We start from the raw sequence: 18,009 nt of genomic DNA on the forward strand, positions 1-18,009 counted from the left end.
TGAAAGTGTAAGTGTGTTATATGCCTATTATGGTGGCTGTGCATGTGAGCCATGCATGTGAGCACGGCATATGCTCACTACCAATAATTCTTGGTGTTTCTGCATGTGGAAGGAGAAAGAAGCTGTAAATCCAAGAACTCGTGGTGTTTCTGCATGGGGAAGGAGAAAGAAGCCGTAAAATTCTACCGGAGAAGAAAATCTAAGATAGCCATCCCAAACCCCGATCACCATCCCCTCCTGGAATGATTACTTTTATTAGCCTATCATCAGAGTTCAGCAAGTGTTTCTTCTTGGCTTGCCGAGGGCTGAACTCTTGCTGTTTCTGCCTGAGGAAGGAGAAACAAGGCGGAACATTCTACCGGAGAAGAAAATGTCTACCCAGTAGTAACGTTAGCTGCAAATGCTAAGATGTGTGTCGCAACCAGGGAGTCGTAAAATACCGGTATTTTACGACTCCCTGGTCGCAACGAACACGCCAGGCAGACACAACAATAGGCAATCTAAAGCCAAGCCAGCGGCAGCTTTGCTGGAGAGAAGATGAGACAAGAGTTGGAAGTAACAATGGTAAAGTGTGCCGTGCTTGCACTGCACCCGGATTGAGATAGCAATAAAAACAAGCAAGGAGATTAAAATTGAATACTCTCGAGGAGGTCTTGATCTATGAGGCAGGGGCAAAAAAATATCAATCAATAAATACCCGTGACGCAGAGCCGTAGGGATTGCTTCCTAGCTGACACAGTCACCGGAGAAAGAGAACAACATAAACGTGTTCGTCTATATTCAGTATGGAAAAAAAACGTCTATTCGCATGATCGCATGATCGCATGATGGCATGTCGCATGATTGCATGATGTCAGTTGAACTTTGAAATGGAAATCTACTACATGTACGTCACTGTCAAAGTGACGTCAAAACAATATAGGATAATTAGTTAAGCTGATGAGAGAGAGGAGAGAGAGAGAGAGAGAGAGAGGGAGAGAGAGAGAGAGCGAGAGAGAGAGAAAAAAGGAGAGGAGAGGGAGAGAGCATGAAAGCCCAATGTTCAATACTCGGCGGCGACACCGCTAGATTCATCCTGGAGCCCTGTGATCCCAATGCACACAGTGAATGCTCCAGTCAATACTGGCTCACAACACCATGCATAGCAGTGCATGCTCCAGTCAATACTGGCTCACGGCACCACGCATAGCTCTTCAGCTACACTGGTAAACCACCACAACTGAGATGGGACCATACCAACTGCCGCGGGGTCACATGATGTGTTGCAATGCAGAAATAGTTTACCTGCGTTTGACACAAACACACGCGCGCACACACACATGTGTGCATGCACGGGCACTTACAAGTATGCGTGCACACAAACACACGATGGGTCGCCCTGTGAATGCACAATGAAACATTTTTGAATCACTGTGATCTCTGAACGGGCTGGCGCGAGCTGGAAGCACCGAGGCAGGACAAACTGGCACCGAGACCCTGGCCTACAGGCAGGGTCTAGCAGCAGTGCTCAGGGCATGCTGTCGTTGCTACTGCTGGTGCTTCCACTGCTGTTGCTGCAGTTGCTGAGGGCCAGAGCACAGTAACGTACTACACCTGAGCCGGTGGCAGCGGCGACGTGATCACATAACACAAGCGTGACTATTTGATGCGATGTAGAATGTCCTCGGTGATGTGCTGCAGTACATGCCGTTCATCACTGGCGTCTAGGTGTCGGAGTGCTGTCAGTGCCTGCTCACAGTGCTGCTGGGCTAACTCACGACTACGCTCTATGCCACGACTCTGTAGCAACACCAACAAGAGGAACAGCGACAACGACACCGACACAGACACCACCACCACCACCAGCAGCAGCAAACAGAACACATGGCCACACAGCCCAAGGACACAGTATTAGTATTGCTGGTGCATCATAGATGTGCAAGACAGTGAATTGCTAGACGAAAGACCTCCCACAACCAGGCTAGCCCGGAAGAGTAGGTACTGGCAGCTGCCTAGCTTCCTATAACCTGTACAATCCGTGTGATCCCAGGTTTTTCTTTTTCTTTTACGAGATACAGAAACCCAACTCTGAGAAAAGGATAAAGCAGAGGGAGAAGAACAGTAAGCAGAGACCGTGACAAACAAACGCAGTAACACCTGTCAAGGTGAACACTCTGAAAAGGCGACCACCTGTTGGAGAAGGCCACTACAAGCAGGACCAAGGGATGTTTTTTTCCAGTCAAATGACCCTGGGTAAGGAGACCACCTGTAAATGGGGACCCCATTTTTAAACAGGTTTCACTGTACTGTGTCAGGGATGCAGGTGCAGCTACAGAGGTATTGCATAGCGGACTCCAATGATCACTGGCCTTGTCCTCACAGAACACCACACACAACACACCTGCCACCAACACTAGCCGATCTTCACTTGCACGCATAGACAATCGGTAGACCTACAGTGCTTCTCAATGAAATACGCTCATGTGAGTCCAGCACGCGTCGGGCGCTGTGCAGCCCTACACCGGAGACAGCTGGGATTCGAACAAACTTGACTCACGTGATCGGATTTGATTGAACAGCACTGTCAATAATTATTGTGAAACACACACACACCTTGGCTATGTACTCCTGTGCTCGCTCTACATCACCACTGATAGAGAACCTTCGGATGATGAGATCATTCAGTTCAGGATACTGTAAGCAGGAAAACAAACAAACAAACAAACACACGCATACACACACACACACACACACACACGCGCGTGCACGCACACACGCGCGCGCGCACACACACACACACACAGTTGGAGTAAGTATGGTGTAGAGCATAGTCCCCAGGCGGAATGACTGCATTTGCATGTGCTGCATATTCATGCCAGCAAACCATGCCTTTCAATCTTCTCTGGCAGAGCACAGCCAAACACTATGTCATACACACATGTGTCTGCTCTCAGAATGACATCAGAGAGCAGAATGTCCAATTAGCTTTCTTGCTGTCATATGGAGCTAATTCTTGCTGTAGATACATCCTGTTTTCATTAGCTGCTGGAGCTGGTTCCTGTTCAACTGCTTCCAAATGAACAAATACTGGTACATAATTACACTGTAAAACCTGTGTTTAGTGACCACTCAACTTCATGCTGCACACAATACCGGTCTCTGAAGACAGGTGGTCTGTCTGCATCAGTCGTAATGTATGTTAAAACATGGCTGGTCCCTGGTCTCCCAAAACAGGTGGTCTCTCACAAGGTCATACTGTAATGGTCTGCCAACACAGGTTTTACTGTACTGTACTGTATGTACTGTACTGTACTGGTGGTTAGAAAGAAAAGGAGAGAGAGAGAGAGAGAGAGAGAGAGAGAGAGAGAGAGAGAGAGAGAGAGAGAGAGAGAGAGAGAGAGAGAGAGAGAGAGAGAGAGAGAGAGAGACACACACACACACACACACACAGAGAGAGAGAGAGAGAGAGAGAGAGAGAGAGAGAGAGAGAGAGAGAGAGAGAGAGAGAGAGAGAGAGAGAGAGAGAGAGAGAGAGTGAGTGAGAGAGAGATAGAGAGAGAGATAGAGAGAGAAAATACTGCATAGAAAAACTCTGCACAAGCTAGTACCTCTTCAGCAGCATAGAGCACAGGCGCCGTGGCCAGGCCTTGGCGTAAGTCATTCGCTGCTGGCTTGCCCAGTGTGTCAGTGGTGGAAATGAAATCCAGTACATCATCGATGATCTACACAGGGCAAACACAGCATCATGGAACTTTAGGAGCTGTATGCACGCACACTCGTGTGTATAAGAGAGAGAGAGAGAGAAGAGAGAGAGAGAGAGAGAGAGAGAGAGAGAGAGAGAGAGAGAGAGAGAGAGAGAGAGAGAGAGAGAGAGAGGAAGGGAGGGGGAGCAAAAGCGAGAGAGACCCCCATTCATGCACGCACAAAAGAGGAAAGGAAGATTGAAGACATGCACCCACATAAATGGGAACGGACAGGAGAGAGCAACACAGTCTACTCCAAAAACAACAACAATGGGTTACAACTTTTCTATTCAACCTTTTTTTGGGTACCATGGAAACCTGTGAAACAAAAGGAGCTCACCCCCCCCCCCCCCCCCCCCCACCAATACCCGCCTCACACATTCCCCTCCCCCCTCCACCTCACACATCCCCCCCCCCCCCCCCCCCCGGCGCCCGGCATACATGTCCAGAGTGTAGTGGTAGTAACTGACCTGAAATGCCAGACCGGTATGTCGACCGAATGAGTAAGCTGCCTGCTGTATCTCCACAGCGTGTGTGGAGAGCAGGGCCACGGCCTGACAGCAGTGTGCCAACAGTGACGCCGTCTTGCGGAAACTCTTCTCCAGATAGTGAGCAAAGCGATCTGTGTTCTCTTCACGATTACCTAATTGCATGAACTCACCTAGAGCCACACCAGTGCCAGCAACAGCAGCAGCACCACCACCAATACCAACACCAGCAGCAGCAGCAAGAAAGAAATAAGCACAGAGTGTTCTTGAAGCAACCAACATGAAGAGCGGGGCAAGAGCGGGTCGTCGTAAAGTTTTTTTTCAAGCATAGCCAATATAGCACAGATCTGGGTTAGCATTGCAAATGGCAAGCATAGACATCTAGATGGCGGCAAGCATACACATACCATGTACAAGATCTTCAATGATCCTGGAGAGCAGTTCTACAACCTCTGGATGACGTGTCCTGGCCAGAGCGAGAGTACAACGAGCTAGAATGTAGTCTCCTGCCAATATTGTCTACACCACAAGTAAACACACAGTTAAGACGGAGAGAGAGAGAGAGAGAGAGAGAGAGACAGAGAGAGAGAGAGAGAGAGAGACAGAGACAGAGAGAGAGAGAGAGAGAGAGAGAGAGAGAGAGAGAGAGAGAGAGAGAGAGACACACACACACACACACACACAGAAAAAGTGATGTGATCAACATGATTGTTTTCAAAAAGACAACACCCGTGGACACTCTGAAATTTATCTCGGAATCAAATATTATCAATTAATCATAGTCTCACTATTACAAAGCTTTCAAATTCTCAAGATACGACAGCAGAGAGCGAACGTCAGCCCGTTCCTAGTTGTGGTCACAGCTACGATTAGGCGCAATCCCCTCTACATTACTGCCAGAGCACACCTAGCATTGAGAGTACATAACCTGTGTGCAACTCCAGCGACGGCAGAACCCCATATCGCGTGACAAACCCGTACAGATAAATTTGCTCCCTGTGCATGATAAATACAGGGTTGTGTGCAACCCAGTGTTGGGTCCAACTCTTTTGTTGTCACTTCGCACTGTTTGCCAGCGTAACCAATTGAACCATGTCGCGTGATGCGAAGTTCTGCCGTACCAGCTCTGGATAGAGGCTGTGCAGGCAGTTGCACACTCTTGGTGTTGTGTACTCTTGCTAGGATGTACAGAAGACAGTGGACTGGACGCGCAATGAAAATGAAGTGTATACAGAGTACACACAAACCTGTAGGGCGAAATTGCACATTGTGCACACGGTCTATAACAGACAATACACAGGACACTTCCTTACCATTTTCTCTCCCCACTGTTTATTGATGGCTGGCTTGCCCCGCCGGCACTCAGCGTTGTCTATGACATCATCGTGGACTAAACTAGCGGTGTGGATCATTTCTGATACCAGTCCAACAGTGTATTGGTGATCTAGCAGTACACTAGATAACATAGATCATGCACACACACACATGCACATGCACACACATGCACACACACAAAGTAGATATCAAGGTGGTGGTATCACAAAATTATTGTTGCACGAGGGAAGACAAGACAGCGAGTAAGAATTCAAGCAAGTGTATATTGGCACTGCAAGCAAACATGCACACAAAACAATTGGCGAACAAGAAGGGACACAGCCATATAAGCCCCCCCCCCCCCCCCCCCCCACAAACACACACAAACAACATCCATTGTTCACTTGCTTGTTCACGCATACAGGATGCAGAAATCCTGGCAATAGTCAGTTGTACCACGGCTTACCTCTTTCCCAATGAATGTTGATTACATGCTCTTGCCATGAGAAACACTATCATTGGGCGCAGGTGCTTGCCATTACCATCAAAGTAATACTGACTAACTTCGGATAAATTTGATAACTTGGATGAGATTTCCTGTAAGGCAAGAACAAGAACGGGATGGAAGAGATACATGCTTTGTTTGTACCCACTGCACGAAAGGAGAGTAAAGCTGTGTTCACAACTGGCGCGTGTACGCGTGAAACCACGCGTTTGTACGCGTGAAACCACGGGTTTGTGCGTATTTTTGCTGGCTTTTGGGGCGCCATGCGTACGGAAACGCGCCGAATTTTCAGGGCGTATCAGGCGCGTACCAGCGTATATGCCAATCACTTCGACTGGCGGGGTCACAAAATTAGTACTCGAAGGTGTCGCACGCGCTAAATACGACTCGGATTGCTGTTTTTTGTGAAAGCTTGAGCGCACGTGTGGGCACGCATGAACCGCAAGCGCACCGCGTCCACGCACCAGTTGGGAACACAGCTTAAGGCAAAAATCAGTTGGTGAGTGTGTGTGGGGGGGGGGGGGGGTATGAGAGAGAGAGAGAGAGAGAGAGAGAGAGAGAGAGAGAGAGAGAGAGAGAGAGAGAGAGAGAGAGAGAGAGAGAGAGAGAGAGAGAGAGAGAGAGAGAGAGAGAGAGAGAGAGAGAGAGAGAGACAGACAGAGAGAGAGACAGACAGAAAGAGCGAGCGAGAGAGAGAGAGAGAGAGAGAGAGAGAGAGAGAGAGAGAGAGAGAGAGAGAGAGAGAGAGAGAGAGGGAGAGGGAGAAAAGAGTGAGAATGCAGGAACACCATCACCTCCACTATGCTGTACTTGAGACAAATGAGGAAGTAACAAACATGGCTTACATCTCGTATACTGCCATGCAATCGATTAATATCCTGTGCGACGGCGTTGCGACAGTCTTCTAGTCTCTCCATTGCTACAGGTGGCGCATGCAGGATGTGAGCTGTTCGAGATGAACAATGACGTAAGCTGTGAACGCATACACACAGCACAGAGCACAGAGCACCACACACAAACATACATTGCATGATGGGGGGTCAACGCATGAGAATAATATTTTCGGAAATTCAATGAAAAGACAGCATGAACAAAAAGGGCTCATTTACAAAACTTCCATTCGATACGGACAAGGGAAGAATAAATAAGTCATACGTCGAAGTCTGGGCGAACAAGTATTCCACTTTCTGAACAAACCAGCCAAAAGCTCGGATATATTATTAGCACCATCAGCGGATGTATTGGAAGCAAGCAAAGTAGTACACAGTATGTGCAGGCAAAGCATACTATGCATGAAATGTACAGTGTACTAGTCTAGAGTGAACAAAATGAACGACCATACTCCAACAACAACAGCTCAGAACAGACTCCAACAACAACAGTTCAGAACAGACTCCAACAATAACAGCTCAGAACATACTCCAACAACAACAGTTCAGAACAGACTCCAACAACAACAGCTCAGAACAGACTCCAACAGCAACAGTTCAGAACAGACTCCAACAACAACAGCTCAGAACATACTCCAACAACAACAGCTCAGAACAGACTCCAACAACAACAGTTCAGAACAGACTCCAACAACAACAGCTCAGAACAGACTCCAACAACAACAGTTCAGAACAGACTCCAACAACAACAGCTCAGAACAGACTCCAACAACAACAGCTCAGAACATACTCCAACAACAACAGCTCAGAACAGACTCCAACAACAACAGTTCAGAACAGACTCCAACAACAACAGCTCAGAACAGACTCCAACAACAACAGTTCAGAACAGACTCCAACAACAACAGTTCAGAACAGACTCCAACAACAACAGTTCAGAACAGACTCCAACAACAACAGCTCAGAACAGACTCCAACAACAACAGCTCAGAACAGACTCCAACAACAACAGCTCAGAACAGACTCCAACAGCAACAGTTCAGAACAGACTCCAACAACAACAGCTCAGAACATACTCCAACAACAACAGCTCAGAACAGACTCCAACAACAGTTCAGAACAGACTCCAACAACAACAGCTCAGAACAGACTCCAACAACAACAGTTCAGAACAGACTCCAACAACAACAGTTCAGAACAGACTCCAACAACAACAGTTCAGAACAGACTTCAACAACAACAGCTCAGAACAGACTCCAACAACAACAGTTCAGAACAGACTCCAACAACAACAGTTCAGAACAGACTCCAACAACAACAGTTCAGAACAGACTCCAACAACAATAGTTCAGAACAGACTCCAACAACAACAGTTCAGAACAGACTCCAACAACAACAGCTCAGAACAGACTCCAACAACAACAGTTCAGAACAGACTCCAACAACAACAGCTCAGAACAGACTCCAACAACAACAGTTCAGAACAGACTCCAACAACAACAGTTCAGAACAGACTCCAACAACAACAGCTCAGAACAGACTCCAACAACAACAGCTCAGAACAGACTCCAACAACAACAGTTCAGAACAGAACTCCAACAACAACAGCTCAGAACAGACTCCAACAACAACAGCTCAGAATATACTACAACAACAACAGCTCAGAACATGTTCCAACAACAACAGTTGAGAACACATCCCAACAACAACAGCTCAGAACCTACTCTAACAGCAACAGTTCAGAACACACTTCAACATCCAGAGTTCAGAACATACTCCAACAACAACAGCTGAGAACATACTCCAACAGCAACAGTTCAACAACTGAGCCAATGACACGCAACAACTGTTGCTAGTATGAAGTCGGTGTGGTTACAGGGGATAAGCTAGCACACAGCTATCACAGCACACTAGACTGTAGACTGGACAGGAACACAAACCTAGTGGTAAATATCACACTAGCACCACACCCTACACACCCAGAACACACACACAAAACAAGGCAGGTCCAGCATACACAGGCCCTGGAAATGCGATAAGTACATAAAACACCACAGCCACAGTGCTCAGAATTCACACAGGAGGCGCAGGTACTACAGCACAATCAAGTGAAATCCCACCACAGTGCATACCGTATTTTCCACGAATATAAGTCGCACCTTTTTACAGTAGAATTCAAGGGCAAAAAAGGAGGTGTGACTTACAACCGAGCATGACCTACAATACTACTGAAGTGACATTATCCAAACAATATGGCTCAAGCCTGAAAGTGGGGTTGCGACTTATAATCGAGTGTGACTTATACTCGGGGAAATACGGTATTTGGCGCCCTGGACTTGCCACGGCCCTTGGTGCACCAGAAGCGGTGCGAATGCTGCTGCACGTACACACATACTTCGAAGTACAAATACAGCGATGTAATCAGAACTGTCACAGGGCACCGGCTTCGTACTTTGGGTCGGATTTCACCTAGTAAAACTGCCACACCCACAAACAACTACACACGGACGACGAGAACAGAAAAAAAGGTGTGACAGAAAATTTCCAGTTTCACCTCTGGACCCTCATATCAATCCCTGATCGATCCGTGATCAATGTTACCCTGGTGCAGCAATGGATATTAGGAGACAGGGTGGGACGTTGCATAGCGACAACAACGGACAGCTATTATGTGGGTGAGACATTAGAGAAAGTTCATATATTACGTAGTCGCCACTGGGAGGTGTTTCTGCGACCATAACACCCCTTTGAAGGAGCGAAACAGCTGTCTAGAGGCGTAATAATTATCTGTCGACGGAAGTGTCCTTGCTGTGCTTCGCGCATTGGTTCAGCTGAGAGTGCGTGGTGGTGACGGGTTAATGTAGTAAATAACACCGCTCGTGTTGATAAATCTACAGACCACTCTTTGACTTGTACTCTTGTTGTTTTCTAACTTCATTTCAATCAGGCCAGTCACTCAACAGGGTCAACACAGTTAACTGCATGGAGACTGAGCAGCACCCAGTACACAGCACAGAACACCGCCACCGTCCAACAAACTACTACTCTGTGCCAACACCCTCCTGTGCTCTGCTGAATCGTAAGTTGGAGCGCTCCGACAAGGTATGCCCGTCCCTGACTACACAGTCATGTTAGCTACGACAATCTAGGCTCATCACCATGTTTAACAATCTAGGCTCATCACCATGTTTAACAATCTAGGCTCATCACCATGTTTAACAATCTAGGCTCATCACCATGTTTAACAATCTAGGCTCATCACCATGTTTAACAATCTAGGCTCATCACCATGTTTAACAATCTAGGCTCATCACCATGTTTAACAATCTAGGCTCATCACCATAATGTTTAGCTTCATTGCTCTGCATTATGCACACTAAAACTTCACACACAGTTGTACACTAGTATTTAGGCACTGCCTGTATGCCGCTCGTTCGTCCTTCATTATGGTGACTCCGTGAGTGGGTGTCAATTAGAACAAACCTTCTCGTTTTGTGATACATGTAATAAGAGGTGACATTTTAGAGACGCCGCTCGTTCACAATCCACAACTGTCCAGCAGTTACGACGGAATACAACCAATAATTTCGGTGCGGGCAGTATAACTGACTCAGTGCAGTCTACTGCTGTCACTCACTCAATCTAACGGAAACAGACAGTCTCATGCAGGATGGTGTGGGTGGTATAGCCGTGCCACAGCTGAACCCCTCCCCCTCCCCCCCCCCCCCCCCCCACACACACACACACACAGGCCCTCTGATAATCTTATTGGTTTGTTCAACTGGCGAAAAACCTATGTGTTGTGCGTGTGCTCAGCACACAATCTACACAATCGTTACAAGTTGAATACACAACACAGCACTTGATCACCAATTTTCAGCACAGCACGTTACACTTGACAACCACACTCCATGCACACGTGTGCATTGAAGTCCGAACATCAGACTAGTCAGTGCTCTCTCACTGCAAAGTACAATGTGCTAGGGAGACTAGAACAGTAGACTTCTTTATCAGTAGCGATGTCAGGGTAAATTTCTGTTTTGAGAATCGGGCAAATATTGTAATACCATCCGATTCCTGAAGACAAGTAGAGTATACTGGCAAAGTTTGAAGCAAATCGGAGCAAATATAGTGGACTTATTCCAGTTTAGAGTGCGCGGGGTAAGCGCCGCCATTGTCGAAAAGCACCATGCCTCACTGTACACAAGCCAGATCTCACCACGGCACAAAATCGGTCTTGACAACAGGGATCGCGGCTCATGAATAATCTTGCGCACTGTACAAAATGTACATAACGTAGCTGTACCGTTTTTTTGTTGTTGTTGCTGCAAACTGTTGGAGAAATTCAAGAAGACTGTTGAAGAGTAGCCGAAGTATGAGTTGTGATTTGGCCATTCTCCGAGGCAAGAAGAGTTCGACAAGTAGATTATGATCCTGGTGGTGGTCCGCTTTGAACTTCATCAGTTCTAACACCAATGCATTTGAAACGTTTCCGATCATGCTAGGCAGGGGCTTATCCTGCAATAGCTGCTCCTCCTTGAGTCCAAGACTCGACAAAACATCTTCACCGCCGGTCCCTTTGCTGGACGAACACTCATGATGGCGTTGTATCCAGCAATGGAGTACCTGTCGCGAAAAATACTACAAGTCTGGTGCGCGGCGTGATACGCCGGTGAAACTTGGCAGCAAACTAAATTGGACGACGGGGAACACGATGGAACTAAAATCAAACCTGTATCAGGCAGTTGTGATAGAGTGGTCCCATGGTAACAGGACTTGGCCAAGCATGCGCATGCTCCAAAGTTGTTGCGCAATGATGTAGTGCCGGTTGTTGTGTTGAGCCCGATTTTGATGGCGGCTGGTATGTAGTCTTTTCCTTTTTGTACTTCCCGTTTCATGTTTGTTCAGTCCTAATAATTATAATATTCCCGTCCTATCCGGTTGTGTTGCTGCGGAGTCCGGGAGGAGAGTTTTCAGTCACAAGTGGTGCCGAAACCCGTTTGCTGAACCTAGTCTTATTCGTTTTTTCTGACAGTGTTTTTGGTCGACGGCCTGTATAGTGATGGCGTCGGGTCCTCGCGTGGACAATTTGCTGCGACCTTTTCGGGGGCGCGATGATAATCTGGATGAATTCTGGCAGAAGTTCCAGGTGGTGGCAGGCATCCAGAAGCTTGAGTCGTCAGCAGCCCGGATGGCCGTACTCCCATTGTATTTGTCGGGTGATGCATTCACTGTTTGGTGTGAGATGGCCAGTGGTGATCAGAAGGACGAGGCCAAGGTAAAGCAGCGGCTCGTGGAGTCATTTTCAGTCACCCCTGCCGATGCCTACCACCAGTTTGTCAAGCGGAGGAAGCGTGCGGACGAAACTGTCGACGCCTACTTGGCGGATCTTCGGCGGCTGCAACGGCTGAGTGGACACAAGGAGGCAGCGGACGGCAAGGACCCGATCCTCTTGGAGCAGTTCCTGGTGGGGCTTCCGCCTCACTTCGCCGTGCAGCTTCGTTTGAATGCAGCCTCTCAACCTGCTGGGGCTACGGTAAGCTCAGTTGCAGCCCAGGCCCGTGCCCTTTGTGCTGCGGGCAGCTTAGTCAAGGAACCCGTTGCTGCTCTGACAGCCAGCCCTGCTTGACGACCCAGTGGCAGTTCCACCCCTAGTCGCCTCTGCTATGAGTGTCATCAGACTGGGCATTTGCGGCGCGATTGCCCGAACCGGCAGAGACGTCCTCCTGTTTGCTTTCATTGTCAGCAGCCCGGCCATGTCAAGCGTCAGTGCCCTCAGCTGAAGTCTAGTGGTGGTGCCAGTTCTTCTCAGACGCCCACTAGTACCGCCTGTGCTGCGGGCTCGGGCTCGTCGACCACGGGCAATGCCTGCCTCAGTGTCGTGGCAAGTCCCTGTTCGTCGCTGCCCAGGATTCATGTCTATAGTGAGGGCCAGGCCAGGCTGCGTGCTGCCGTGGATTCCTGCTCTAGTAAGTCCTTGATCAGCTATCGCGTTGTCTCCGAGTTGGGTGTACCCGTTCAGCTCGTAGAGTCCAACCCGCGCATTACCGCCATCGATGGGCAGGAAGTTGTGGTGTCTGGGCAAGTCCGGTTGACTGTTCATCGTGACGATGACAAAGTGCACCTGCCTGAAGTTACTGCTGATTTCCTCGTTGTCGACACCTTGGATGTGGTTGACGCTGATATCCTTCTGGGACTGGACATTATCTCCTCCGTGGGTGGCGTGCACCTTGGTTATGCCCCCGATGGTGTCCTCGCAACCGTATGGTTTGGTCGCCCGCGTGATCCGTCAACTGCATCCGATACCACGTCCGAGTCTGACAACCCGGAGAGCTCTGCTAAGTTGCCACGCGATGTCTCTGTGTCACGAGATGGGCCGAATGTCACCCTGTCCATGGGTGATGCTGAGGTCGCCTTCGACGCCGAGCGTGGTTTTTGGGAAGTCCAATGGCGTTGGTCGGCAGGCGCACCACCGCAAGCCCCTATTGGCTCTGGTATTGGCGAATACTCCCGCCAGAAGTTGTCACCGGAGCAGGAGGCCAAGTTCCAGGCCGAGATTGACCTTTGGCTGGCGGAGGGATGGCTTGTACCGTATGATGCTGATCGACATGGTCCACCAGGCGCCGTACTGCCACTGTTGGCTGTGTGTCAGGAACATAAGCCTACCACACCCGTGCGTCCGTGTTTGGACTACCGTGCGCTGAACGTTCGGATCATCTCCAGCCCTGGTCGGGAGGCACCCGCGTGCCCTGAGAAGCTTCGCGAGTGGCGGCAACGGAAAGGCGCGTCCAAGATTGTCGACATCCGTAAGGCCTTCCTGAATGTTCGCATCCACCCAACCCAGCAGCGGTTCCAGATGGTCGTTTGGCAAGGACGACAGTACGTGATGGAGCGCATGGGCTTTGGCCTTGCCATTGCGCCGAAAGTCTTGGACACTATTGTGAAATGGGTGACCCGTGACTTCACCGACACCGATAATTACATTGATGACATCATCACGCCGACAGATCAGGCGGAGGCCCTTGCGGACGCGCTGACCGCCCATGGATTGCCTACGAAACCTGCTGTGGACGTTGATGCGACTCGCGTCCTTGGTCTGCAGACGCACGATGGCCAGTGGGAGCGACGCGAGCCACTGCAACCCCCTCCTACCCAGATGACTAAGCGGAATGTATTCCAGTGGTGTGGTCAACTGACTGGTCATTATCCGGTCTGTGGCTATCTGCGCCCTTTGGCTAGCTGGCTGAAGCGCTTGGCGTCTGCAACAACGGATGCCTGGGATGCAGCTGTCCCCCAGGAGTTGTGCGACCTTTGCCACGATGCGGCAAAGCGTGTGGAGGGCGACGACCCTGTTCATGGAGCCTGGACTGCGGACGATCCCCAAGACTGGCGTGTTTGGTGCGACGCCTCCAGCATTGCCTACGGTGTCGTGCTCGAAGCTGATGGTACTGTACTCGAAGACCAGTCGTGGCTCCGCGGTGCCACCGATAAACGCCACATCAACGTCGCCGAGCTAGATGCCGTGGTAAAGGGCCTCACTCTCGCGTCGTCTTGGCGTATCCCGAAGTTGTGCATAATGACCGACTCCCAGACGGTGCATGGGTGGCTGCGTTCTCTGTTCGACAACATCAAGCGGGTTCACGTCAGTGGGTTGCACGAAGTCCTCGTGCAACGCCGGCTGCAGGTTATTCTCGATATCGTCGACTCGTCCGGCATGAGTGTTGACGTGGTCTGGGTACCCACACAGCAAAACATTGCTGATCAGCTCACACGTGTCCCACCGCCGTTCCTCTGCTTTGCCCGCCAGACTGCGAAGATGTCTGGCCCGATTGGTGATGCCGATGTCGTTGGCGCCGCTGTCGCTGATGATGCCGCCTGGCGTGTCCTAACCCTGGGCGAGATTGCCGCGGCGCAGCAGCAGGACGAGGTGATTCCGGTTGTCGTCGAGGACCTTGTGGCCGGCCATGCTGTCCATTCGCCGGCATTCCAGCGTGTTCAGCAGCAATTGACCGTCGTGGATGGCGTGCTGATGCGGAGCGTCAAGCTACCCCCTAACGAGGTCATGTCAGTACCAGTCGTGCCGAATGACATCGAAGAGTTCGTTCTTCGGGGTGCCCATCAACAGACTGGCCACGCCTCCTGGGAGGTCATGTGGCGGTTTCTCCGGGGTGTCTGTTACTTCCCCAACATGGCCGAGAAGTGTCAGGACTTCATCCGCCGCTGTCCCCCCTGTACGGCTGCAAACCCTCGTGGTGGCCCCGGTGTGCCACCGACACGACCTGTCTCCGCCAACGGCCCCTGGAGTGTTGTCTCCATCGATACCTTGGAGCTTGGTGTCAGCCGTTCTGGTTACCGCTACGTACTCGTCTGCATCGACCATTTTACCAAGTGGGTCGAAGTTGTCCCGATGAAGCGCCACTGTTCAGCGGAGGTCGCTGCTGCCATGGTCTCTATCTGCTCACGATGGGGCGCGCCTGAGGTTGTGCGTAGCGATAATGGCACTGAGTTCGTCAATGCCATTGTGTCAGCCCTGTTCAAGTCCTTTGGCGTCACGGTCCAGCGGGGCGCTGTTCGACATCCCCAGTCACAAGGTTCTGTGGAACGTTTCAACCGGACGCTGTTGACGATCATCCGCAAGACGCTCGAGGATGATGACGACTGGGAGACTGCCCTCGAGCTTCTGTTGTTCCACTACCGTTCTCGCCCGCACACCGCTACGAAGATTAGCCCGATGGAAGCCATGCACGGCTGGCAGCCTCACCGTCTTCTCATCGAACAAGATTCCACTGAACTGTCCGACAGCGCCTGGGTGGACAAGTTGCAGCGGAAGTCTGCCCGCCTGCGCGATCACCTCGAAGTTGAGCTAGCACGGCTTGACTTCCTCGATGCTCCCGTGCCCGAGTGTCCATACCCCGTTGACACTGCCGTCCTTCTTCGGCGTCCGGAGCGGCATTCGAAGATTCTCACCCCCTTTGAATCTGGATGGCACGTAATCCGCATCATCTCCCCGTCGACAGTCCGTATTGCCACAGCTGATGGTCGCTCCAAGCTGGTGAACGTAGATTTGCTGAAGAGAGATCCACAGGCTCCTGATGCGCATGGCCCTGCCGACGCGCCGGCGGCAGTGGAGGCTGACGACCGGGACCCCGTTGTCCAGCTCGTGTTGCAGACGCCCCCCGTACATGATGCCATGCCTGACACGCCCGTCCATGGCTATGGTTTGCGCGACCGTTCCAGTCTGCAGGTCCCTGGTCGGTTCCGTACGTAACTCACACCGTTGTGTTCATTTACTGCAGTTTCTTGCTGGTTATTCTGGCCTTTCCCGCATCCATATGACATGCCTTGTAGAGTCCTATTACCACTGTGTGTGTGTCTCTAGTTTTGGTGCAAAATCTGTTTTGTCCAATGCCGCTCGCTCGTTAGTCTCCGTTTCCTCTTCCATGTACTGCATGTGTCATTCTGGACTTTTTCGTGTGACGGTACATTGCACCATATGCTTTGTGGCTGCTCGTGCCGCATCTATTCTGGTTGCGTGGGTATTCTCTTTTCTATTCGGTTCCGGTATGGTTGCCCTTCACTTGCTGTTTGCCATCTTTTATGTATATCTGTGTGTATGGTCCATCTGCGAGACCGTTGTCTTCTTTCCCGCATTTTGTGTCCCTTCTTTCCACTTTTGTCCCCTTGGAATGTTTCTTTGCCCGTTCACTTTGGTGATACAATTTCCCTGTTACCAGGCGGAGGAGTGTGATAGAGTGGTCCCATGGTAACAGGACTTGGCCAAGCATGCGCATGCTCCAAAGTTGTTGCGCAATGATGTAGTGCCGGTTGTTGTGTTGAGCCCGATTTTGATGGCGGCTGGTATGTAGTCTTTTCCTTTTTGTACTTCCCGTTTCATGTTTGTTCAGTCCTAATAATTATAATATTCCCGTCCTATCCGGTTGTGTTGCTGCGGAGTCCGGGAGGAGAGTTTTCAGTCACACAGTGCAAGAGATGAAAAGGCGACTGAACATACGCTAACTTGTCGGCGGCCATACTCCCAGCTCCGTAGGCGCAGCGCGCCCGCACAAACGCGGATACGAAAGTTCATCTTCTATTTTCATGGCAATAGTCACGACCAAGCTTGTCACTGACGTCTTCAGGTCACATTTGAATATCCCGCGTGCCAAGTACTGCACGCACTAGCCGCGACTGGCATTCTGCCGTACTGGCCTTTTGTGCCATCATTTCAGCTGGTTGCTAGGGAATCCAGCGACAAGCGTGGAGGTCGCGTGGCACGGCACTCTGACATCGCTATTATCAGTGCAGAGTGGGGGATGTGGGGTCAGGTCCTATGTTACCAGTGCATGTGCATCTCGATATGGACTCTTCTAGGTCAGTCACAGTTATGCACTGTATAGTAGTCTAGTGTATTGGCTTTTCCCATATGTCCCAGAACGAGCAGGTGGCACGCATGCCTACAGGATGCCAAGAGTGGCTATCACTCCTACGTTGATGGGGCAACAGCAGGGGGAGGTCAATGTAACTGTTACGAGCTTAGCAGGCTCACAATCACAGTGGGTGGGACCTAAGCGTTCTAACAAAAGAAGGCGTGCGTGATAACGTTATTTCAATGGGACATGGAATGTGTTGACAAAAAACTTCATGAAAAATATTCATATTTGGGTAGAGCTGGGGAGTTCAAAATATCATTGCTGAAATTATTTAGGTCAGCTTACCTCGATCTAAGGCTGCTGAGCACCAACTGCTTGGCTGGTGCACAAGGGAACTGCCTCACTAGTCCAAAACCACCAACGCACGCCATAGTGAAAAGCTTGAACGTCCTACAACAGTTCTACAACTGGGTGAGTAGGACACTTTCCACCTAGCCAATACGCGGCTCTGTTACTTTAGGAAGAAGCTGATTTCTATTCGGACACCAAACCACCGCCCTCAAGTCCTCCTCTTATAACTACATTGTACTTTGATCAAGAGGATCTAGTTTGTGGAGTTGGATGAGTGGTTTGACTGGAAAAAATGTGTTGCGAAATCAACAACACCATGCATGAACACTGCAGGACGAGTATACTGCCACTGGTTTGCGATAAAAAAGA

At 50.0% G+C, this 18,009-nt stretch overlaps 1 protein-coding gene across 1 annotated transcript; it reads right to left on the reverse strand.

Annotated features, from left to right (window-relative positions):
• Positions 1 to 499: 499 nt before the first annotated feature.
• Positions 500 to 17,955, reverse strand: LOC135824962 (all trans-polyprenyl-diphosphate synthase PDSS1-like). Its single transcript, XM_065337702.1, has 9 exons — positions 17,635 to 17,955; positions 6,875 to 7,001; positions 5,991 to 6,121; positions 5,524 to 5,665; positions 4,618 to 4,729; positions 4,193 to 4,383; positions 3,588 to 3,701; positions 2,593 to 2,673; positions 500 to 1,779 (listed from the first exon to the last, which is right to left on the reverse strand). The coding sequence occupies exons 1-9, from the start codon at positions 17,718 to 17,720 to the stop codon at positions 1,639 to 1,641; spliced, it is 1,125 nt and encodes a 374-aa protein (XP_065193774.1). The 5' UTR covers positions 17,721 to 17,955; the 3' UTR covers positions 500 to 1,638.
• Between the last annotated feature and the right edge of the window lie 54 nt (positions 17,956 to 18,009).

This window comes from Sycon ciliatum, chromosome 9, assembly GCF_964019385.1.
Source record: "Sycon ciliatum chromosome 9, ocSycCili1.1, whole genome shotgun sequence".
NCBI lineage: Eukaryota > Metazoa > Porifera > Calcarea > Leucosolenida > Sycettidae > Sycon > Sycon ciliatum.